This window comes from Cataglyphis hispanica, chromosome 1 (genome assembly GCF_021464435.1).
Source record: "Cataglyphis hispanica isolate Lineage 1 chromosome 1, ULB_Chis1_1.0, whole genome shotgun sequence".
NCBI classification, from domain to species: domain Eukaryota; kingdom Metazoa; phylum Arthropoda; class Insecta; order Hymenoptera; family Formicidae; genus Cataglyphis; species Cataglyphis hispanica.
In genome coordinates this window covers 1,114,574-1,139,387 of record NC_065954.1, presented here as the reverse complement: position 1 = coordinate 1,139,387, position 24,814 = coordinate 1,114,574, and the positions used below count along the sequence as shown (strand labels likewise).

Sequence of the window (24,814 nt, the reverse complement as noted above, 5' to 3'; positions counted from 1 at the left end):
CAGGCCAGGCCAGGCCAGGCCAGGCCAGGCCAGGCCAGGCCAGGCCAGGCCAGGCCAGGCCAGGCCAGGCCAGGCCAGGCCAGGGTAGACTCTTATTCTCTCACTCTCATTATCAATCACCAAGGGTCGTCCGCGTTTTGCGGAGCTACCCGTGATTCTCTCACTCTTTCTCTCTCTGATTCTCTCACTCTCTTTATCCATCACTAAGGGTCGTCCGCGTTTTGCGGAGCTACCCGTGATTCTCTCTCTCTCTCTCACTCTCTTTTATACAGTTACTCAGGGTCGTCCGCGTTTTGCGGAGCTACCCGTGACTCTCTTATTATCTCTCTCTTATTATTCAGTTACCAAGGGTCGTCCGCGTTTTGCGGAGCTACCCGTGATTCTCTCACTCTTTCTCTCTCTTACTCTCTCACTCTCTTTATCAGTCACCAAGGGTCGTCCGCGTTTTGCGGAGCTACCCGTGATTCTCACTCTTTCTCTCTCTGACTCTCTCACTCTCTTTTATACAGTTACTCAGGGTCGTCCGCGTTTTGCGGAGCTACCCGTGACTCTTTTATAATATCTCTCTCTCATTATTCAGTTACTCTGGGTCGTCCGCGTTTTGCGGAGCTACCCGTGACTCTCTCGCTCTCTCACTCTCTCTTTCTATTAACTACCAAGTTTGTTGCAAACCTCCAAGAATTATTTCGGATTTATTTTTTTTGTTATATATATATATATATATATATATATATATATATCCCCAAACCGTTTTTTTTAATTTTTATTTATTATTATATCCTCCTTCATTGGAAGGAGCAAATAGGAAACGATCCTCCCGTGCGTCGGTGAAGCGTGCGCGTAACCGTCGAAATAGACGGCTTAGGAAGAGGTTGGCTCGGGCTCAGGCGGAAACTAGTACCTTAGGCAATGTTAACATTAATATCAACACAAACATAGCCACTACCGACACTCCTCACTCCCCAACCCCCGTTACTTCTCCTCCACCCCTCTCTACCCATTCAAGATCGGAGTCGCCCACCCCCTCGATCATTATTTTAGGTGACTCCCCCTATTCTTTCCCTCATCGCCCCCCTCACCAAGAAGACCCCCTCGAACTACGGGGTACTGACAGCGAACCAGAGATAGTATCTACAGAGACCGAAGACTCGTCTCGGTCCGAACGGGAGCCGTCATCCCACTGGCCAAACTTTTCTGAAGATTACCTCTACTTCCGGACATTGGCCCAGTTCCCCCCGATATACGACCCACTTCCGGACGGAGCCATTTGCATAGGGCCCGGCCCGGTGGACCGCGAGGAATTGCTGACTGCACTGACGGAGGCCCTACCAGACACCGTAATCCCGTGGTTCGTCCCGGGGTCTCACTATCCTGTCGCTGTTCCTATAGAAGTCCTCTGGAGACAATTCCCCTGTATACTAGAGGAGATCCCATAACACACACACACACATATGCACACAAAGACACATAAATATTAAATAATAGTTATTAAGCGATATATACTAAACTAAATGTTTAACAAGATAAACTTAATAATTTGTTCCTTGCTCTCATTTTTCTTTTAGTATGCAATAAATGCAAAAATTGATATGTAAATAATATTCTTTTTTTTTTTTGCTTAACCCTTTTCCTATCTCATATCCCGAGATCGCACAAGGTCTCGTCCCGGGTAATAAGGATTTAGTTCCTTTACTGAAAAGGGGACCATCGAACGAACGGCCTACTGACCGAGTAAAAGCGACCCTTCCGGTCGTTGACCTGTCACAGGCCCAGGTCAATTCGTTCGACTCCGAGACACTCGTTGTCTAGCGTTTGTCTAGCGGAGTTAAGTAGGTTACGCCCTCCCGCTGACTCTGACTCTTAAGGGTCTGGACGTAACACTAGTTGAAGAAATTTCGTCATACGAATGATCTCTATTGCTGGTATTGATTGACGGTAGTGGCGTTTATGAATTTTTTCGTGATGTCCCATAAAGTTTGCCAAATCATCCACTTCATTTTCAGATAAATTTAACGTAATGCACGTTGTAGCAATATGTTTGCGTAATTCAGTACCTCTTAATAAATGTGGTATTTGTGCACCACATTTTTTAGAAAAATTTCGCATAAGAATACACTCTCTTAAATATTTGAAATAGCGTTTATTGCTAGTGTTATTAGGTATGCCGAACACATATGGATTTTTTTCAGGAATATTTGCATCCTTTCGATGCTTCAAAATTAATTCAATACATCGAACTAACTTCCACGTCTAAAATCACAGGCACTGTGCGTCCTAATTTCCCACGAATTAAAAATCTTACGTATTTATCAGCAATCTATATACAAAAATTATAAAATTATTTTACATTATATATTAATGCGTAGTTTATTTATAAAAAAATAATTCATACCTGTTGTAAATTTGTTTCTAATGATTTATATAAATCTAAATAGGTTTCTTTCGTTATACCTTCGCGAGTATGAAAATCTTCTATAGTAACACGTTCAATCTCTCCTGCTCTTCTTCTATTAAAAACTTGTGTGGATGTAAGTGTAACTTTTGCAAGTTCCAGCCATGTGTTGCACATAAATTTTTTCTGAAGTTTTGCATATAATAATTTTCTTTGGTTTTTTAGATATGAGTGTAGCTTTTTTATATCTTCCATAGATGGAAGCGTAACTTTTTTCTGTCGTTTATATTGTGTAACATTTTCTTCTACTGTTTTGTTTATAGATATTCCATAATCTTCTTGTACTAATTTCAAAAAATTTTCTGTGGTATTTTGCTTTTCTATATTATTTGTTTTAATGCATTCTGTTATTAACAAATTACCAATTTGTTTTAAATTTGTTCCAATATTTGACGCAACTGATGGTGCACCATATTTTTTATTAATGTCATCAAAATGAGCTATTTTATTTGCTGCTTTAAGACAATTATCATATATGGAAGGATCATATATATCAGAAAACTCTGTTATGTTAGAATTATACTCTTGTTATGTTAGAATTATACTCTTTTACTGCAATAAGAAACCGTCCTAATAATCGAAGTCTAGCACGTATCATGTCTTGTTGATGTTGATGATTGTACTTGATACATAATTTGTTTGCATATGTTATTAATAATTTATCGTATCTAATACATCGTGTAACATCGTCTTCTCTCAAAACCGGGAATAAAACTTTTCTTACTGTCTCACTTGCCCATTCATGGATTCTTCCCATTACAGCACGTTCTAAAATTTGTACATTTCTGCCTTTGATTACACATGCACATTGCTTAAAATGGTGCTTGATATTATTTTTAGTGAACCTTTACACTTCGCACAACACGTAAAATCTCGTACTGTTTTGCAATTATTTTTGGCAGGTCTTCGACAAACAATTAACTCTCCCGTATTTATGGAAGGATCTGTATTGTATATAAAATTCTCTTTCCTCCTAATAGTTTCTATAATTTTTTTTTCTCTCTAAATTATCTACAATAAAAATATTAGATAATGCATATTAATAAAAATTATAACATATTAATAAGATTATTAATAATTATAAAAAATATACAATAAAATTTTATAGAATTTTCAGAATTAAAAAAATATGATACCTTTTGGTAATAATGCAAATTTTTTCACTTCAGATTCCAATTTATGCACGTTTTCTAAATGGCGTGTAATTTTACTTTGAAACTTTTTGCAATAGTAACAAAAATTTTTTTTTTAAGCCCTTTAGGTTGAGAGAACGGAACATATAAATCGTTTTCTCTACAACCAAATGTGTTTACAGAAGAAATGTCTACCAGTGACTCTGAAGAATTTTTATTATTAATTGTAGAATTGTTATTATGGATGCTTTCGTGTTTTGTAGTCTCTTTTTCAATTGTAATTTCCGATGTTGAAGGTAAATACTCGGAAGTATTCGTTATGTTTGCGCCAGCAACGTTGTTAATAATATTTTCATCATCACAGGAAAATGTTATATTATTATCACTATTATTATAATTTATAGAAGTTTTAGCATTAGTGAGATCATATAATATACTAGAATTATTATCATCGTCATAGGAAAATATCATAACATCATTGAGAACAACACCAGTTGCAGAAACATTGGCATTATTACTGTCACAGGAAAATGTCATATTATTATTGTTATTCATAAAATTATTGGTATTAATATCATTATCTGCAGTATCACAGTTATTGTCATTATCACAAGAAAATATCACAGAAAATATCACGTTATTATCAAAATCAGTATTATTTCTACAATTGTTGACATTAATAACATCATCTAATACGATGTTGTGATCTTTATCATTATTGCAGGAAAATGATATATTATTATTACAATCATTATCCTTCATAGAATTATTGATATTGATATCTACCGTTTTACACACATTGTTATTATCATAAGAAAATATCACATTATTACCAAAATCATTTGTAGAATTATTGGCATTAATAGTACTATTTACTATACTATGATTTCTGTCATTATCATAGGAAAATGATATGTTATTATCAGAATCATTTCCATCCATGGAATTATTGGCATTAATATCACCATCTATCATCATCGTTTTGTTACTGTCGTTATCGCAGGAAAATAACGTTATGTTTTGTAGCTTTTATTCTATTACATTTATTATCACAATCATTGGAAAATATCATGGCATTATCACAATCATGTTTCTTAGAAACCATAGCATGTTTCTTAGGATCATTGATACAACTTTCATTATTTAATGTAACGTGACCATGTTCATTAACATAAAAATATATTACTTTCTTATCAAAATCAGTACCATTAACAGAATTTAATTAATGGCAGTATCTATTATGCTATGATCTTTGTCATTACCACAGGAAAATATATTATTATCAGAGAGATTAATGTCATTCGTAGATTTATCGATATTGATATCACTATTTACTGTTTTACAGCCATTGTCATTACTACAAGAAAATATTGTGTTATTATCAAAATCAGTATCATTCGTAGAATTATTGATAACATTATCTACTATGCTTTGATCTTTGTCATTATCACAGGAAACTATATTATTATCAGTATTAGTATCATTCGTAGAATTATTAGTATTGATATCTACTGTTTTGCTTTTGCTGTTATTATAAGAAATTGTTACATTAAGATTCACAGTCTTTACTTTGTTTATTACCACAGTAATTGGAAAATGTGGCATCCAGAACAATGCATGGATTATTTCTATTTAAATTTTCAGCAATTGCAGAAAGGTTAGTTTTATTTTCTGCAAAAATAGATAAAGTAATTTATTATTATTATATATAATATTAATACATAATTAATTTAAATAGAATCAACCAAAAATTAAGGCATTGATGCGAGAATTTATAACTAAAAAAAGTTAAAAAGCAGTATTGTGCAAAATTCATACATTTTATGTATTGATATTATCTTGCTTATAATCAAATAGATAGGTTATGTGCTGTTATCCTCAATATGCACAATACTCTATTGCGTTTAAAACATTTTATATTATTTTAAGTAAATATATGATGATACTAACTATTTCGTGCAATTGTACGTATAGTACATATTTTCTTACGATTCTTATCATTCTTAACTGTACACTTCATTCTTCCATATTTCATATTTGTCACATAATATTTATGATAATTACAAAAGACTAATATATATTGTGACATTCTTCACATAATATGCTTCAGTCACATACAAAACGAAATGAATCTTATTAAAAGTTAATCGAAATCTTCTTAGACACAAAGCATCTCATGCAGTTATGCTAGGCTAACTTCGAGAAATGCAACGCGCCAAAATGTGGTAGAAAGAATAACGCACCAATCGAAAACCGTGTATGAGCTCGGCGCTTCGGTTAGCTTCGGATAATAGAAAAAGACAGATATATGATTTTCTATCTCTTTTCTACCAAGCCGGCAACAAAAACGATAGGCAGCGATGCTCACTGCTTGATACGTGGGAAAGCTTCAAATGTTTTTTTACAGCCTTTTTATGTCACTAGACAACACAAAGCGCGCACTTTGCGCGCGCCATTTTTTTTTTTTCATTATACATTTTTAATGACATACAATTTTCAATACACAATTAACCTCTTGATAAATATAACTGTCAAAATATAATACACTGACAGCCGCTCACAAAGTAAGCGCAATGACGGAACCAATCAGTATCGCGGAAAAGAGGCTTCATCATTTCGATGTATTCGAGTTCGAGGTTTCATGCCTTTTTTAGAAAGGATATATTTATATATTTTTTATACCATATCGTTTCAAAAAATTATTTTTATTAAGCCTGCGTCTGAAAAAATATTAAGCAAAGATTATTCAAAAACATTTACGATAGAAATAGATATTAAATATTTTATATAAAAAAGTATATAGATATGAAATATAAAATTAGTAATTATTCATAATCCTTGATAATTAGGCATAATTATTGCAATTTAGCTGTTACGAATACATATAATAAATAAAGAGAAATTTTTTAAATTACCAAACATTAATTTCTAAATTATTAATTTAACTAATTGTCTTCATATTATGTTAAGTTTTTAAAATATCACTATTTATGATTTTTCTGAAGTGCTCAAAAGTGCCACATACTATATAATGGCAGCTTCCGAAACATTATTATTTTAATATGTTTAATTTTAAAATGTCGCCAGTAAATAAATTAATAGACAAGTGTTTATACGACCAAACTGGCAATTTATTGTTTGATTATTCTATCACGACGTTTCGTGGGGTCTCCGTTATCACCTATTTTAGCAGATATTGTGATGGATGATTTGGAGACACAGTGTATGAGTTTACTTAGTTTTGCGGTTCCTGTGTATTATAGATACGTAGATGATATTTTTGCTATTGTTCCACGTGCAAAGGTTGACGAGATTAATTTGATTTTTAATAGTTATCACCAACGTTTAAAATTCACACATGAAATAGAGTCAGATTCATATATCAATTTTTTGAACACCAGTGTTATCCGTTCCAACGGAAAAATTTTAACAAACTGGTATAGAAAAGCTACGTGTTCCGATAGATACATAAATTTTTATTCAAACCATCCTTTTAAATATAAGTTGAACACCATTTTTAATCTCGTTGACCATGCTATTTTACTATCTGACGATCAGTTTCATGGAAAAAACATTGATGTCGTGAAGCAGATCTTACTTAATAACTGTTTTCCGACACACGTTATAAATCGTTATATTTGTAAGAGACTGAATTTTTTGAAACACCGGAGCAATAGCATTCTGGATAATGGGGAAAGTGGTACAGACAAACCCTCCTACATTGCACTACCGTTTGTCGAAGGCTTGAGTGGCGATGTTGGTCGGTTGCTTAAAAATATGGGATTTACAGTGGTTTACAATATACCTAAAAAACTAAATTCATTGATTAAACGTGGCAAAGATGGTTTACCTATTAGCAATAGAACGGAGGTTGTTTATAAAATAAATTGTAAGAATTGTAGCGCTTCGTATATTGGCCAGACAAAAAGACACTTAAGCACCCGAGTCAAAGAACATTGTAATAATATAAAAATGCACGCGAGTAATCTATCCGTAATCAGCAAACACAAATTAGAATTTGATCATGACTTCGATTGGTCAGCGCCTGATATTCTACATAACGAAAAACATGTAAGAAAGAGAGAAATAGCTGAAATGTTTTTTATTAAAAAATTTGACAACACTATTAACTCCCAAAAAGATACAGAGAATTTAAACAACATATACGATAAATTAATAAAGGTCGTTTAGTTGATCTCAGTATTCCAAACATAGTGGTTGACACAATGTCAGTTTGACATTTCGATTTTTCTCTTTCTACTTTTTAATTATAACGTAAGTGCTTAATTCTATTTATTTCATTGTAACATGACTATCATTATTTATTGTATTGTTATTTTAGTTTCACTTGATAAGGACCAAAACCATATGGTCGAAACGTCGTGATATAATAATCAAACAATAAATTGCCAGTTTGGTCGCATAAGCACTTGTTTATTAAATTATTAAATAACCACACAATGTGAACCACATACTTGAGGTTTTTCGTATATTAAATCTGAATATGATTCAGAAATATTTATTGCTGTAATAAGGCTCGTATTTGTTCCTTGCAGTTCTGCGGGATTTACACCCGCATCAATAATTGCTTCATAGGTATGCTCAAGTAACATTCTGCATCCAGGATCAAGTGCATGAGCTTCTTCGGTCGATATGTTAACTTTTTAGGTACGGCTGAATTCTGCGTGTGGCTGGAAAGATGATATACGCAAAAGCCACTATAGTGGCGCGTCGTACCTAAAAGGTTAAAGAATTCAGAGTCAAATTTTTGTATATTGTTCATTTTTCCTATTCGAGCAGGCATTTCATAGATATCTGTTAAGATTTAAAATAATTTGAATAAAAATAATAATAATAAAATAAGTAATATTATCATATAATAAGTAATGTTATCATATAAGTAATATTGTCACATTGTTATATGATAGATAGTTAGACTAAAACATTTCTAAAGACATATTTTATATACAGAGTGTCTTACAATCTCCGCATAATATTTTATTAGCATATTTTATAAGTAAATGTTGAAAAATTGTAATTCCAAATTAAATATACCCGCCACAAGTGATAGATCGAAATATGCGAACGTGCGAACGTGCTAACGAGCGAGCGATCGAAAATGTGATAGCGCTGGAAACGAGCACACTGGCCAACAATACTTTGGTGAGAAAACACGTGCAATCGAGACTAGTAAAACCCGTTACGTAGTTTTATGCGAACATTGTGTTAAATATTTTTTTGTTTTATTATTCTTCGATTAAGGCTTTTCATTAAAGTAATTCTTTTGTTTAAAAGCAAATGTGTTTGTTTCATATAAACTTTTCATCTAAAATATCAGTAAATAAAGTCAAAAATTCTAATACAAAAATTGCAATAATTTTTGAATCAAAAGCAATCAAAGTTTATCAAAGATATTGCGTAAAACTCGCGCGCTCATGTTCGTAATTACATTTACATACATACCGATCTGTCATTTATTATTGATTTTTTCAAGTGAAGTGATATTGATTTTTACTGCACAACTAATTTTATTTTATCGTTTCCTATGTATTACGCGATATCATTGGTTAACTTTGCTTATAATTCACTTATAACTCAAAAACTATTACAGTCTCAAAATTATTGCGTTAGAATTTTTGACTTTATTTTACTCCTAGAACACACTAATAAAGTATTATACGAGGATTGTAAAATACTCTATAATTTTATTTATTTATTTATGATAATGTATAGATTTTTTCAAAGTTTATTTTCGAAAATTGTATTATTGTATTACAGTCAGTCCAGCGTTGATGATCGCTCGAACCAAGATCCATTTTATTCAAAATATTATCCTGAAATTCTTTTATATTGTCACAATTAGGAAATCTTCCGGCAATACCAGAGATAACTATTTCTTCTTTAGCATCAACACTGACATATGGATTGAACCGCTTGTTATTTTCCATCTTTTACAAATTCAAATAATTCTGAAAAGAGATATCAGAACTTTATTTGAGAATTACATGTATAAGATGTCTATAAAGCCTGTCTCCATCATCTATATTTCGGGAACGGTTCAAAATTATGAAAAACTGCAAAATACATATCAATCATTTTGAGAGGCTATTTTTTTTAAGGAGGGAAACCAGTGTAAAACCAAAAAGACTATATTTAAGAATTTTTTTCTGATAAATAATTAATTTTTTTCAAATCACTTTATTAGCATCACAAAGTACATAAGTTTAACTACTTTTTGTAAAACTTTTGTTAAAAATATTAATATTTATAACTACAATAGCCAATAGTGCAAGTCGCTTTAGAAAAAACGGGCGCACGCTTAGTGAGTCAATGGAAACTCTGAAGCAAAAAATCAAACATTTTCTTCAAATATAAAACAATAGCTTCAGTTGCACGTATGGATTTGAATAAAAAATTATTTGTTACAAAACGGCAGACTTTTGAAGAAAAAAGTATCAAAATTAATGAGATATTGATCACTATTTTTTAACATTACAAAAGAACAAATTATTTAATCAAAAATTCCATATGTATTACTGAAACTATTGTCTTATATTTTAAGAAAATGTTTGTTTATTTTTGTTTTAGAGTTTTTGTTGCCTCGTTATGAATCGTCCGTTTTTTTTTAAGATTACTCACAATATAGGCTTTTATAACTATAAATATTAATATTAATAATTTGTAACAAAAATTTCACAAAAAATCGTTTAATTTCTATACTTTGTGATGTTAATAATGTAATTTGAAAAAAACCAATATTTACCAGAAAAAAATTCGAAAAAAACTAATTTTCAAAAAATTGTTACTTTCATTTGGAAAATCTTAAAAAATCATTCAAGGAATGAAAGTGTTTGTTTTTTAAATCCTTTACATAAAAAAATTCAGATTTAATCTTGATTTTTTTTTTTTGAAAATGATACGCAAAAACTTTTAATGTTTAATTAAAAATAATGCCAAAATTATTTTTTATATAAAATCTAGATCAAATCTGAATTTTTTTATAAAACAGACTTGAAAAGACAAACATTTTCCAACGTTTTCTCAAACGTTTATTTAGGATTTTTCCAAATAGACCACAATTTTTTTGAAAATTGGCTTTTTTAAATTTTGATCTTAAATAATTCTTGAATGAGTTGACACGTTAATTTTTGGTTTGAGGAAAAAAAAAAATTTGTTAAGCCCTTTTAAACGATATACAACAATATGAGAGATTTTATTTGAAATTTTTAAATTGAAGTCTCCCAGGGACATTCTCTTGGAGAGACGACTCCTTTAACTTTCTTTAAAAAGTAGCCTCTTGAAATGATCGAATACGTATTTCACATTTTTTTCATAATTTTGAACTGCTTCCGAAACATAGAAAGTAAGGACTTTATAGATATTCTGTACATGTAATTAGAATAACAAAAAATAAATCTTTAGCAACTATTTTTGAAATAACAGAAAATTTTTAGCAAAAAATATAGAAACAAGTAAAAAATTGTGCAAATTAAAAAATCATCAATAATGTATATTCAGTGTAATAAAACAGATATTATTTAATTAAAAAGCATTATTCCAAATAATAATTATTTTTACGTCAAACAATATGGTTTAAAACAACTAAACTATTTAATTTTTATTCAATAAAATAATGTATAAAATTATGTTATATGAAATGTTATAATTATGATTTTATAACGAAACAAATATAAATGAAACAAATAGATGTTTTAAGTTTAAAGAAATCTTTTTCTCTGTGCATGTAAAGTATATACACGTATATATGTATATACAATGATAATTATATCACCGTATGCGGGTTAGCCTGAGTAGAAAAATTCTATACTATTTTGCGATTTTTGCAAAAATTAAAGAGAAATTAATTTTAAAACATCTGTAAATTTGCGCGAATATAAGCGCGTGGCGAGAAAAGAGATTTTAGGCCCAATTACACACATGTTATTTTAGCTTTAAGTGAAATTTAAGACTTTTAACTTAGTAATAAACAATATTAATAGGCTTTGGACTTTACATATTACTATAAATTATTTAATCATTGATTAACTTATATTTTATAACACTTTTCTCTTTTATTATAATGCATACTCGTTTTCTGATCAAATTTGGTCCTTATTTTAGCAATCATTTATATGGGCAGCATAAGTACTGATTTTTTTAAGAATCTTAACTCTTAATTGTTTGAAATAGAAAATACAACAAATTTTAACAAGATGCATCGTACTTTGATTTATTAATTCATTTGAATATTCAAAATATGTATATCCGATAAAATTCTACGTGCTAATTTAAATTAAATGAATAATTTGTAACGATGCATCCCCCCATCGTTCCCGACGGAAGTCTGCCGCCCGGCGAACACCAGCCGGGTAGGGGCAGAGGCGCTTAGGCGCCCATTTTTAAATACGAAAACAATGTTTATGACAAACACCGCCGTTAGTGTTTGTCATAAACAAACCGAGCGCCGAACGGCACCGAACGTTTCCGGCAAATGCCGATCGCCGAACGCGCGCTGCCGGAGGCCCGCGTCGTCTCTCCCACCCCGAGGGGGATGCGAACGGCGCGGGTGTCACGATCGCTCCGGTAGGGTATAAAAAGCCCTACCGAACCCCAGGCAGCACCAGACCGGCACCTGAATCCGCTCGAGCAGTACGCTCCGAGACAAATCCAGAAACCGATCCTCAACGTCTATAGACAGTGGCCCGGAGGTTGACAAGTTCGCAGCCTCCGTCGAGCATTCTCGACCATCTGCTCTAGAAACGACTCCAGTCTAAAAACCGTCCGTACAGGACAGAGAGTGGACGAGTTCGCCGCTTTCCTCGAGGATTCTCGAGACCTTACGATCCGACCGTCCGGACTCCACATCCCACGATTCTCTCTGGGAACACGCGCCGCGTCACCGACGCCGACGCATACACCCGACTGCAGGCCTGACACTCTGCAGTCCGCGCCGAACACCCAACCGCATATAATACGCGCCGTAACTCGCGTATCTCGCACCATATCACCGTGCGAGATATCGAAAGGCTATCCACACGCGCCCGCCTTACCGCGCGCACCCCGCACCTACGGGCTCGCAACAACAACACGCGCCCGTCTCACCGCACGCGCCCCGCGCCACGAGCCGGGCCTTTAACTAGACGCGCAAAAACATCGTCTAGACCCGCGTCACAACATCACGCTCGCATTCTTGTAGTAATACGAATACTATTGTATCGATTCGTATCATTGTAACAGCTGACTATTGCCATCGAATGGCAAATAAAACGACGTACCTTTTACCTAACGTCTCGTAATTGTGCTTCAAACCCCTTCACGAATCCTGATCCCGATTGCGCTGTCCGCGCCCACGAACCGCACGTGAAGCGGCCCGTTACAAATTTATTTAAAAAAAAAATAGATTATTTATTTAATTTAAATTAGCCCGTGGAAATTTATCAGATATACATATTTTGAATATTCAAGTAAATTAATAAATCAAAGTACGATGATGCAACAATATATTTCAATATTGCAACACGCACTTTTTTCGTTTCAAAGAAATACATTTAATAAATCATATATCTCTTTTATTAAATTATAATATGTAAAACTACTATATAAACTGTAAAGCATCAAAAAATTATGTTACTTGATTTGAATAATAATATGTAAGTACTGTGACGTTGCCGTCCCGCGCACGTCCGCCGGATCCCTCTCCGATCGCTGAGCGCGGAAAACGCATCCGCGCCAGTCTCAAAACATTAGAGCCGTACCGAAATCTCCAGAGGGGCGTTATTTGTCGGATATATTTCATTTTTTAATTATGATATTATTTCCTTATTTCGATACGACACGGGAGCCTTACCGGAGAAGCGAACACGGCCGCAGCAAAAACAAAGATAACAACAACTTGGAAGAGGACCTTCGGGAGGACGAAAGAAAAACAGCAAAGGAATTATCAACCACCGAATTCAGCAGCGTGGCGAGAAGCGCGAGAGGACGAGGAAGATCCTCGCGCCTCGACGCAGGACCGTGCAAAGACGTATCCCGAAGGATCCCGAAGGAGCTTCACCGCCGCGAGACACGACGGGAAAAAGAGGAGGTCGGCGAGGGACACCGTTGCGTTCCTCGTTTCCGAGATCCCGGCGGAACTCGCCAAGGCCCTCTCCGAAGGGCCCCGTGGAAAATATATTGATCGCGATCTCGAGTGTGCGCGCGTCCCCGGTACGATCATGAGCGTGCCGTCAGGCAGTGGCCTCGCGTGTTATCGCGTGATTGGCCGTGATAACACGCACCCCGGTTGCGCATCCCCGGCTGGCCCGGCGTTACCGATTCTAGATCGCGGTGCTCCCGGGTCAGACTGGCGCGAGCGTGAGAAGGCGAAAGACGTATCGTGGCGAGAACGACATTCGAGAGCGATTTTGTGAAGCGTGAGCGAGAGCGAGGAGGGATCCCGGCCGAGAGATAAGCGGGTGCGAGGGATAGCGGCAGGACCTCGAGAGGCCGAACAGGGAGAAGCTGCCGAATCCCCGGATTCCCGAAGGAAGATCATCGTTACCGGTGAGGTTATCCCGCTATAAAGTAGCCACGCGCGATCGCGTTCGGAATCCTTCGTTCTGCCGTCGTGGCCGCGATTTCGCGTTATTTGTGCGTTCGAGCTCGGCTCGAAATTATTGGTGTTTATCGCGTTAGCATTAGCGAAATTGCGATTGTGACACGGCCACGTCTGCAAGCGAAGCGAGCCCCGAAGCGTCTGGATCATTGGTTTCGCGGATTCGATTTATATCGTGCGGTAGAGTCAGCGTAAGTCGTCTCTCTGGAGATCGCGGTTCGATAATACGGCGTAATCTGATAGTCGCGAAATCTGTCGCCCGTCTAGCGTCTAAGTCCGGTATGTGTGAGTAGTCTGTCGTGCCGTGTGAGTGTGTTTCGCGATCATGTATGTCGTCGGTTAGTCGTCGAGTGTGAGTGTGTTTCGCGCGAAATTAATTCGGTTTATGGGTGTCGAATACCTCGTTCGAAGTGGATTAGCGATCGAGTGAATTCGCGATTAATGCGTAATAGTGTATGGAGCGTTTCGAGCGATGTCTGCGCGGTGCATGTTAGGGATGCACCGGATGCAGGTGGTGCTTGCGTAGCCTGTCCGAACAGCGAGCGGAATATTATCGATCCACGAGAGGTCCGATAATCGACCTGGTGTAATGGCGCTCGAGCCTTGGCCCGACCGATTATGATTTAACGGCGTCTTAGTTTCGGTGGCGAAATCGTTTCGAATACCCAGTCTCGCTTCTGCAAAATTATCAACATCGGGCATAACTCCGTTATCTTTGTTTATCATTCGGACGCATCGCTTCTAAATTAATAAAGCTGTTATTTATTTGTTACGCTTGACGAGTTTAATTTCGTTTTCACGTGTCTGTCGCTCTATCTGTGTGGCCTCTTGCTTCCATATCGCGTAAGTTCAACATCCGCCCTGCCCCTCTACCGTTAGGTGAGCTAGTCCGCCCGTGACGAAATCGACTTCTTTCTTCGCGTCTTTTTCGTGCTTATCTCGCGTATTCGACGAAAATTGATACGTGCAAGACCGTATCTGGCGCCCAATTGCAATTCTCGCGAGTATTAAAGCTTCGTCACGGCACGCGCGGAACACCTTCCATCCCGTTCCTTCCCGGCGTGTAACCATTTCTCGATTTCCTTGTGTTTTTGACGACGATCGACCCTTTTCCCGTATCTCCCGACCGGCGAATCGTACTCCCGTTCGCCGGCGCCACGAAACATCCGCGCGACGGAGAGATCGCGCCGAACTCGCGAAGGGAAAAATCGTCGCAGTGCATATTTATTCTCTTTTTCGTACATCCTTCATTTACTGATCTTATTTCCGGAAAATCGATTTCAACTTTATTTTCAGTTTCAATTACGTTATTACAATTTTTATTAAAACTTTGATATATCTGTCTTTATTTATTACTCTGTTTATTACTAAGTATTATTATCCATTAACATTATTATCGTCACAGTCATTGGAGAGCGAAGGAAAAGTCAATAAAACAAATTTGGAAACAAGATAAAACTGATTAAAAAAATGTGCATAATCTTAGAATTTTTTTTAAAGTTGCTGCTTCTTTTCATCCTTTTCATCTTTTTCGAGTTTTCGGCGCTGCGTTCCACTTAATTTTTTGCACATTTTTGTATTATGTAAATTATTTTTGTGCCTAGTCTAATCCTAAAATTCAAAGAAAGCATACATTAGCAGCTAATAATTTTATTTAAAATATTAATAAACTCTTTACGTTTATCTAAATATTAATAATTAAATTTGTAATTATTTTTACCTTATTTATCATTTTCAACGTGTGTTTTTTCGACAGTTTACGTGAAAACTGATCAATTTCCATCAAAAAAACAATTTTTACTTTGTAGTTGTTTAAATGGTTCATTGTTTTTAACGATGGATGAGCACTCTTCTCCCGTGTGACCAGATTTGAGACGCAAATAACAGCAGCAAGAATAGAGGAAAAATTACACACATACGCAAATCATATACTGCTGTTTGGGTCTTAAATCTGATCCCTCCTTCTCTCGTAGACAATTGTCTATGATGCATATCAGATAAAATCAGGGCAATTGCAACTAGCTAAAAAATGTCTATGTCGTCAAATGGCTTTCACTCATTTATTTGTGTCCAAATGTTATTTTTCTAGGCAAACGTTATTTGACTGAATCGCTGTTAGGCAAATGGTATTCGTTATAATTATTAATAAAGTAAATATTTAGTTTAACACTTTCACCTCAAATATCGATAGAAAAGTGTATACATGGATCGCGATACACATATTTTTGTGATTGTATCTATCACTTATTTAAAATATGTATGTAATTTGATTGTAACAAAACATATATATGCGCACAAATTACCGTGCCGGCTTTTGATTGCCTTCTGTCTCTTTCATATGATATTTCTATTGAATCGAGATTACAAACCAAAATCAGACTCTCAAGTTTCATCTATTAAATCATATCACGTTTCAAGATTCTAACTGTTTCTCAATAGAATCATTATAAATACAACTCTTAATAATCGATAGTATTTGTATAAAATAAAAATGTTATAACATTTTACTGCAAAATCTAAATAAAATTTAATAATATCACAATGAGTGTGAACACGTTATTTTTACATAAGTTTTCCCAATATCGCAATATTGTTAGCTCGATTCAATTATTAAAATCTAATTATATATATGTTATATTACTTGTTTAAAAACATTTAACAATTAAACTAATAGATAAAACTTTTAATTATTAAATAAACAATAAAAATAAAAAAAAAGTTTTTTTAACGTTTGTTCAAGGATCAACAAAACAGTAAGAAGAACAAGCATAATTGAGCGGTCAAGAATATCATAAGAAACGATGTTTATCGCTATAGTGTTATTATCCATGTTTATTTTATTGGTATATTATTATTATATACATTATGGAAGAATTTATTAATTTATTTACTGGCGACATTTTTAAAATTAAACATAATTTTTTATTCAAATATTTCAAACTAGATATTAAGTTTTTGTTGCAATATATTTATTAATTTATTTACTTGCATATATATCTATACATATAAAAAACAGAATATTATTAAATACATTTTAATTATTATTGATGACATAGGAACGTGTGAGAGTTGAAGTCGATTCTGTGATGCAAGAAAACAGAGGAAGACTTACCATGAGATCGTTGCAAAATTTATCATATTTAGAAAGATGTTTAAAGGAATCGCTACGTTTATATCCCGTCGCGCCTTTTATATTGCGAAATGTTCAGGAAGATGTAAAATTAGGTAGTTAATCACTTTTTTGCTGTTTATATATTTGAACATGTCACATTTTACTTACAGTACACACACACACACACACACACACACACACACACACGCACGCACGCACGCACGCACGCACGCACGCACGCACGCACGCACGCACGCACGCACGCACACACGTATGTATGTGTGTTTGTGTGTTGTGTGCGTGCGTGCGTGCGTGCGTGCGTGATGCGATGCGTGCGTGCGTGCGTGCGTGTGTGATGTGTGCATGCGTATGTATATGCGCGCGCGTATATATATATATATATATACACATATATATATATGTATGTATGTATATAAGTATATTTATACAGGGTGTCTGGAAACTTTTGACACACTTGAAATGTGAAGGTAGATTGAATCAAACTGAATCGAAAAGTCCTGTACCATTTTGAAAAATTCGCAATAGTTATTACGTTATTAATTAAAATATGTGAGCTAATGAGCGCAAAGCAGACCGGTATATAACGGCAGGTATATAACGGCATGTACGACGAATTACTTGTGTACGTTTCTTATTGTTAGTAACGAAAGCATCATCTAAGCGAGAGATGGAGTCACGCAGTCACCTCTTGCTTAGTTGATGCTTTCGTTGCTAAGAAACGTACACAAGTTTCAATTCATCGTATATGCCTGCCAATACCGGCCTACCGTTTTCCATTGTGCTTATTAGCTTACATATTTTAATTATTAATGCAATAACTATTGCAAATTTTGCAAAATGGTACAGGACTTTTCGACTCAGTTTGACTCAATCTACCTTCACACTTTGGATGTGTCAAAAGTTTTCGGACCCCCTGTGCATATATTAGAGTATATACCATCGGGTGTAAAATAAGATTAATTGCTTTAACATTTTAAGAATGCAATATTATAATCATATTATTTTTCAAAAAAACTTAATTTCACATATTTTTCAATTTTATAATACACTTTTCAGACTCATATGTTGTACCAGCTGGAACAATCTTACATCTTGATATCTTCCAAGTTCATAGGGACCCCAATTTTTGGCCAAATCCAGAAGTATTTGATCCGGATAGATTTTTGCCCGAGAATATACAAAATCGTCATCCTTTTTCCTATCTACCATTCAGCGCAGGATCGAGGAATTGCATAGGTGAATTGCTCACGATTTTTTTTTCTCTTCGTGTGAATAGTTTTTGATAAGACTTTGAATTGTAGGAACCGGATGACACGGACGAATGATGATATCGAATTTCAACTGTATATCCTTTAAATAATTTATGGGCTCCAAATAAAAATTTTGCACCAAAAAAGCAATCATAGCTTTCATCTCCAGCAGGCCGAATCAACGACTCATTGAGGTGTCTTTTCCTTCCATTTTTTAAAATTGGCATAATTTTTTTCCTATAATCTTACCGGTTCTCTATCTTCGAAATATACGAATGATCTTTCGCGATCGTTCGTAAGGAATGACGACGAGGAGACGCGGACACACTTGTGTATCCCGGTACTAAAAATCACGTAAAATTTGAAGCTTCGAGGGAAAAGGCATAGTAAAAATTATTTGTACATATACCATATAGGAAGTGGTAATGGTAACTCCACGATTCTGTCATTGTTATCCCTTAAGATGTGTTACTTGTTTTGCTATGTTTTTCTCGAGCTAGTTTCTTTGCGGCGATTGCCACAGTACGCATACTGATTACAAAACATCTTGCACACATGTCGTTAACAAATCGCAAGACATATTTATTAAAAATAATTAAAGCGGACGAGCATAATTTATATAATTGTGTTGTGTATAAATTTTTTCCGATAAGGAGACGCACATATAAAAATAAATAAAAAATGATTAGAAGAAAAGTGATAGTTTATTTGTATAAATAATTGCTGTACGTAGACATTTTTAAAATTAAACATAATAATCATAAAGATTATTTTTACTGCAAATATAGAGGATGCATATATGTATTTGTAAATTTGTAAATTGTATCATTATATTATATAAACATATATTTTTTAACATAGAATAACAAAATAGAGAAAGTTGCATATTTTGTATAAAATTATAAAATAAATATTTGTAAAATGTAAAAAAGAGAAGCAGACTGACGCAAGCATCACTGCTATGGCGGTTGCTTTTGTTTGCAGATAAAAATTTAATAAATGGATTTTATAAATAAATAACACGGATTTAATAAATAAATGTGTTTGTGATAGGTAATAGCTCTCTTTATTACTTATATAGAAGAATATGTTTTCTCTTAACAATAACATTTTATTTCTTCAGCGAACATAGGATTTTCTCATTACGCATTGCTTTTCTCATTTAACAATTACAGCTTGTCCATACAAACATTAAAATTTTTATACTTTTTATTTTATCTTTTTAAAAATAATTCTAATGGATTAATGAAATTTTTGCGATTAAAATGACGATCAAACGCAAATAATTTAAATAATTTTTAATACGTACAAATTTTTATTATATATCTAGTTAAAAATAATCCTAATAATGTCATGTTTGATATCATTGTAAACACAAAAATCATATTAATTTATTATAATTACTTTTAAAGAGACAATAAACAAAATAAAAGTTTTAGTTTCTATATTATAAAATATTAGCATTTTTGAATAATTATAAGTATTAAAAAAACTCTTATAAGAAATTTTGATGCTAACTCTTTCATGCTGACGAGTTGCAGAAAGTAAGAACAAGAAAAAATTTGAAAATACGATAGAGATGACTAAACATCTTACAAAATAACAATATATTTTCTTTGCTTTTTATCTCTTTAAAAGATTAAGTTTAATAGATTGATCAAAGATTTCAGATTTTGATGTGTTTTTTATGCTTTTTTATTTTTATCTCTATTTCTATTCTCATCATTAAGTAACAATATTATGCTATAATGTACATATATAACTTATAAATTCCATAAGTAAAAGGTATTCTATATATATGTATACTTATTTTCGTTTTTCAGAGTTTGGTTGCTTTTTGATTGTGTTGAAGTATTGTGCAATTCTCTCTCTGTAATATTCAGTGTCAATATAGTAGCAGATTTAGATTTAGATTTATTGATTCCTCTTGGGATTACAAAATCTTGGGATTACAACTCTTGCAAAAAACGCTTACATCAATCTCATCTCTAACTTACAACTACATTAACCCTAACTTATCCTAACTTAACATCTATCTATTTAAACCTGCCTACACACACATCGCTACTTGCCCTACCCTAAATCAATATAATAGTATATGTGTAGTAATCTGATACATGCGGTGATATCTCATGCAGCAACATATATATCTCTATAAATATAATAATTCTCGCAGTCGCGCAAAGTGTGGAACGTGCGTGTAACAGAAAACAGGGTAAGTAAAATCGATCATTATAACGCGTCAACATGTCAAGTGCACCAGTAAAAATAAATAGTGTACATTTAGTAGTTATATGTACATAATAGGAATACATGGATACACAAAAGCGGAACACACAAGTCTTTTTTTAGTGGTATATATAACTGTGTTTAAAAAGTTTCGAGAAATTTTTATTCAAACTGCTCGCATTAAACTGCTCTTTCGGCAAATTTTTTTTTATAGATTGATAGGACTGTCTCTGACATTTATGACAAATTTCATGTTATTACGTTGAACGGTTCATAAATAAACGCTGTTTGTATAGGTGAAAAGATATTTATCTAGCGAATTTTAGTAAAATGTCAATAAATATTGAGCAAAGAATTTGCATTAAATTTTGTGTTCGGAACGAATTTTTATGTGCCCGAATTGTGAAAATGATGCGGAAATGTTAACAAATTTAATGATCGTTAACAATTGTTAATCGTCGATTACTTAACACTAAATTCTTGATTTTTTCGATGTGTTCATTATCAGTTTGAAATGGAAGGTCTTCTAGAACGTGAGTGATCTTCAACAGATTCTCTGTCTTTTTTGAACATTTTAAACCAATCGTAAATCCTTGTTTATGACACAAGCACTTATTGTCAAAACATTTGCGCATCATTTCCACAATTCGGGCACATGAAAATTCGTTCCAAACACAAAATTTAATGCAAATTCTTTGCTCAATATTTCTTGGCATTTTACTAGAAATCACTAGACAAATATTTTTTCAGCTATACAAACAGCGTTTGTTTATGAATCGTTCAATGTAATAACATGAAATTTGCCATAGATGTCAGAAACAGTCCTATCAATCTACAAACAAAAAAAATTTGTCGATAGGATTAATATGAGAAGTTTAAATTAGAATTTCTCGAAATTTTTTGAACACAGTAGTATACGTGTACATATATATACGTATAGTGATAAATACATGTTACGTATATATGTATATATGTATATATATATATATATATATATATATGTGTGTGTGTATGTATGTATGTATGTATGTATTTGTTAGCCAGAGGCAATCTAATTTCTGTGCTAGTTGTTTTATTTTCCAGAAGCAGTTTGAATGTGCGTTCTGGTTATTATCAAAGAATATTTTATGTCAGAGGCGATTTCTCGTGTGCTGGTTATTTTAAAAAATATTTTATTCCAAAAGCAATTTGAACGTGCGCTCTGATTATTAAAAAAAATATATATTTTATACCAGAAGCAATTGTTATTCGTGTGCTAGTTGTTTTAAAAAATATTTCTTTCCAGAAGCGATTTGAATGTGTGCTCTGATTATTAAAAATAAAATATTTTATGCCAGAGGCGATTTTTATTTATGCTTACTGGTTGTTTTTAAAAATATTTTATATTAGTTGCAATTTATGCATGAGTATTCTGGTTATTAAAAGTTATCTGGTTATTAACAATTATTACCAAAAGAAACTTAAAAAAATTTCCGATTTTAAAATTCAAAGTGTGCAATATTTGATATTTCCAAGGTTGAGAATATTACTCTATAAAAGTAATGCGTTGCCGTTATTATTTTTTGTAAAAAGTAACTCGTTACCGTTACTCGTTACTGATTTTAAAAGGTAACGCGTTACCATTATCGTTACTTAAAAAATAATAATTTCTTATTTTTTTGTTGTTTGTAATATAAGCTTTGTTAGATTATAAAATTATTTAATAATCAATATTAAATATAATAATCTATGTTACAATTAAACAGCAAGCGTTTTTTGCATTAAACTTATTTAATGATTCTAATTTTTTATGTTAATATCTTTACTTATCTTTATAGAAATTTAAATTAATTTACAAATTCCAATCTTGTTGAAAATTTTTATCAAACATTGTTTTCAAATTGATAATATTATTAAATATTATTAATTAATAATATTAATACTATTATACATAATAATAATATTATTTACCGTTACCGTTACAGACAGATAAAAGTAACGATTGTTGTCGAAAAAAAGTAACTGTAACGGTAACGACGTTACAAATAACGCGTTATTTCCCAATCCTGGATATTTCCTTATACGATTGTTGCCAGTCATAAAGAGTAACAAGAGCTTACAAACAGGAAACTGTTCTGAAATCGCTGGCGATGTATTTTTACTTGTTTTTTAATAGTAATCAAATTTTGCGTATATGATAATCTATTTGGCTGTTCATAGTTCAAGTTAATAGCTAAAGAAAAAAAAAGAAACATGTATGTTATCTTATATAAGCTAAAGTATAGCTTTTGATAAGACTCAAAGATAACTGACATATGTAAGATTTATATTGCAATATACGGTTGTTTCCTTATTTATTATTTGTTGCGATTGAGATAAATATATATATATATATATATATATATATATATATATATATACATATATTATATATTAGAAAAATATATATAATATATTAAATATAAATGTATATTAGAAAATATATATATTGCGACGATTTTTCCTTTCGCGGATCGTCGAACGCGGCGCGCGTCCACTGTCGCGATCTCTTCGTCGCGCGGATGTTAGGTTGCGCCAGCGAACGGGAGATGTCAAACATACGACTCGCCAATCTAGCTCATAACATTTTATTCGATATGTTGTACAAATCGCGAGATTACGCTATCGCTTAAGCAGGAAACACACACTTTTGCATAAGCGCATAAGTATAAGGAAATTGATTGGTTCATTTCGTTAGACATGTTTGTGGACCAATCAATTTCTTTATGCTTATGGCTATGCGCTTATGCAAAAGTGTGTGTTCCCCGCTTTATTGGATGAATACATTCAAATGCATATAATTCGACGGTACTCAAAAAGAATAAAAAGAAATATATTCGCACGGAACACTCGACGGTTAACAAATTAAAAAGAAATACATAATCGTGAAAGACACTCACATTCAACGGCAGACAAATCACGCATACACCACTTAGACGCTAGACGGGCGAGAATCTGTGCGAACGCCGAATTACGCCGTATTTAGAATCTTCAGAGAAACGATACATGCGGTATTAAACGCGCAATAATGTGTTAATCCGCGAAACCAATACTTAAGATGTTTCGGGGCTTGAATCGCTTGCTGACGTGCCGTGTCGCATCAAAATTAAGCTAATGACAACGCGATAAACATCAAAATTTCGAGCTTAACTCGAACGCGAAAATAACACGAAATTGCGGCTACGACGGTAGAACGATTGATTCCAACGTCGCGAACGCACGCGGCTATTATATAGCGAGATAACCTCACCGGCACGATGACTCTCGACTCCACGGAGCAGGGGCTATGCGTTGTCCTCTTGTCTTGGACTTGTCGCCAAGATCTCGCACGGAATAGAAAGATATGAACACTATAAAATTTTAGTCTTTTAATTTAACATGTTTTTGATATGTTAACAAATTTAATGTAATAAGATATAAAGATATAAAGATTTGAAACAAAAATATGAGAGAAAAAAATATTACACACAAAAGTAACAATAAACAAAAAGAATCATAATATATTAAAAAGTTATTAACAAAAAAGTTTGAAATATACCAAAGTATATGCATGGACAGGAAGCGCGCACGCTCGCGCACATACACAGTGGCACGGTCCAAAGAGGCCTTTGGCCCCCCTCCCGCACCCGCCCTGTTGGCAGTGATGCCAGATTCGGGACGCGCATCACGCCAAACCGTGGTAGAAGGGATAACAGACACAAGCGCGAACTGCGTACATGTGAGCTCGGCGCTTCGGCTAACTTCAGATAACAGAAGAGGACAGATATGCTGTTTTCTATCTCTCTTCTTCTTATCGAGCGGGCAACGAAGGGCACGCTACTCGCCGCACTCGCGCTTCTTATTATGCGTTACATTTCAGCGTTATAATTAAATGATTTTTTTACAGCTTTCCTTAGTATTACATATTTAGAGAAAATAATGATATATATTGTGTAAAAAAAGAAATAAAAATAAATATTGAAAATAAATAAATATATTTTTATAAAAAAATATCGATGTATATTT

The 24,814-nt window shown here is 33.5% G+C and overlaps 3 protein-coding genes across 3 annotated transcripts; 2 read left to right on the top strand and 1 right to left on the bottom strand.

The window, feature by feature from the left end:
- Nucleotides 1–1,881: 1,881 nt before the first annotated feature.
- LOC126855048 (probable serine/threonine-protein kinase dyrk1) lies at nucleotides 1,882–24,698 on the bottom strand. Its single transcript, XM_050602395.1, has 6 exons — nucleotides 24,348–24,698; nucleotides 23,710–24,159; nucleotides 5,536–6,305; nucleotides 3,589–5,256; nucleotides 2,393–3,463; nucleotides 1,882–2,317 (listed from the first exon to the last, which is right to left on the bottom strand). The coding sequence occupies exon 4, from the start codon at nucleotides 4,561–4,563 to the stop codon at nucleotides 3,643–3,645; it is 921 nt and encodes a 306-aa protein (XP_050458352.1). The 5' UTR covers nucleotides 4,564–5,256; nucleotides 5,536–6,305; nucleotides 23,710–24,159; nucleotides 24,348–24,698; the 3' UTR covers nucleotides 1,882–2,317; nucleotides 2,393–3,463; nucleotides 3,589–3,642.
- LOC126855029 (uncharacterized) lies at nucleotides 6,376–8,067 on the top strand. The gene is made up of 2 exons (XM_050602318.1): nucleotides 6,376–7,860; nucleotides 7,928–8,067. The coding sequence occupies exon 1, from the start codon at nucleotides 6,787–6,789 to the stop codon at nucleotides 7,774–7,776; it is 990 nt and encodes a 329-aa protein (XP_050458275.1). The 5' UTR covers nucleotides 6,376–6,786; the 3' UTR covers nucleotides 7,777–7,860; nucleotides 7,928–8,067.
- On the top strand, nucleotides 17,136–19,270 carry LOC126855102 (cytochrome P450 4C1-like). The gene is made up of 3 exons (XM_050602479.1): nucleotides 17,136–17,404; nucleotides 18,369–18,548; nucleotides 18,614–19,270. The coding sequence occupies exons 1-3, from the start codon at nucleotides 17,266–17,268 to the stop codon at nucleotides 18,622–18,624; spliced, it is 330 nt and encodes a 109-aa protein (XP_050458436.1). The 5' UTR covers nucleotides 17,136–17,265; the 3' UTR covers nucleotides 18,625–19,270.
- Nucleotides 24,699–24,814: the final 116 nt, after the last annotated feature.

Coding starts and splice junctions, on each gene's coding strand:
- LOC126855048 (XM_050602395.1), bottom strand. CDS start 4,563: ATGATGATAGATGGTGATATTAATGCCAATAATTCCATGGATGGAAAT.
- LOC126855029 (XM_050602318.1), top strand. CDS start 6,787: ATGGATGATTTGGAGACACAGTGTATGAGTTTACTTAGTTTTGCGGTT.
- LOC126855102 (XM_050602479.1), top strand. CDS start 17,266: ATGCAAGAAAACAGAGGAAGACTTACCATGAGATCGTTGCAAAATTTA. Junction 17,405..18,368: donor TCAGGAAGATGTAAAATTAG/GTAGTTAATCAC, acceptor TACACTTTTCAG/ACTCATATGTTGTACCAGCT.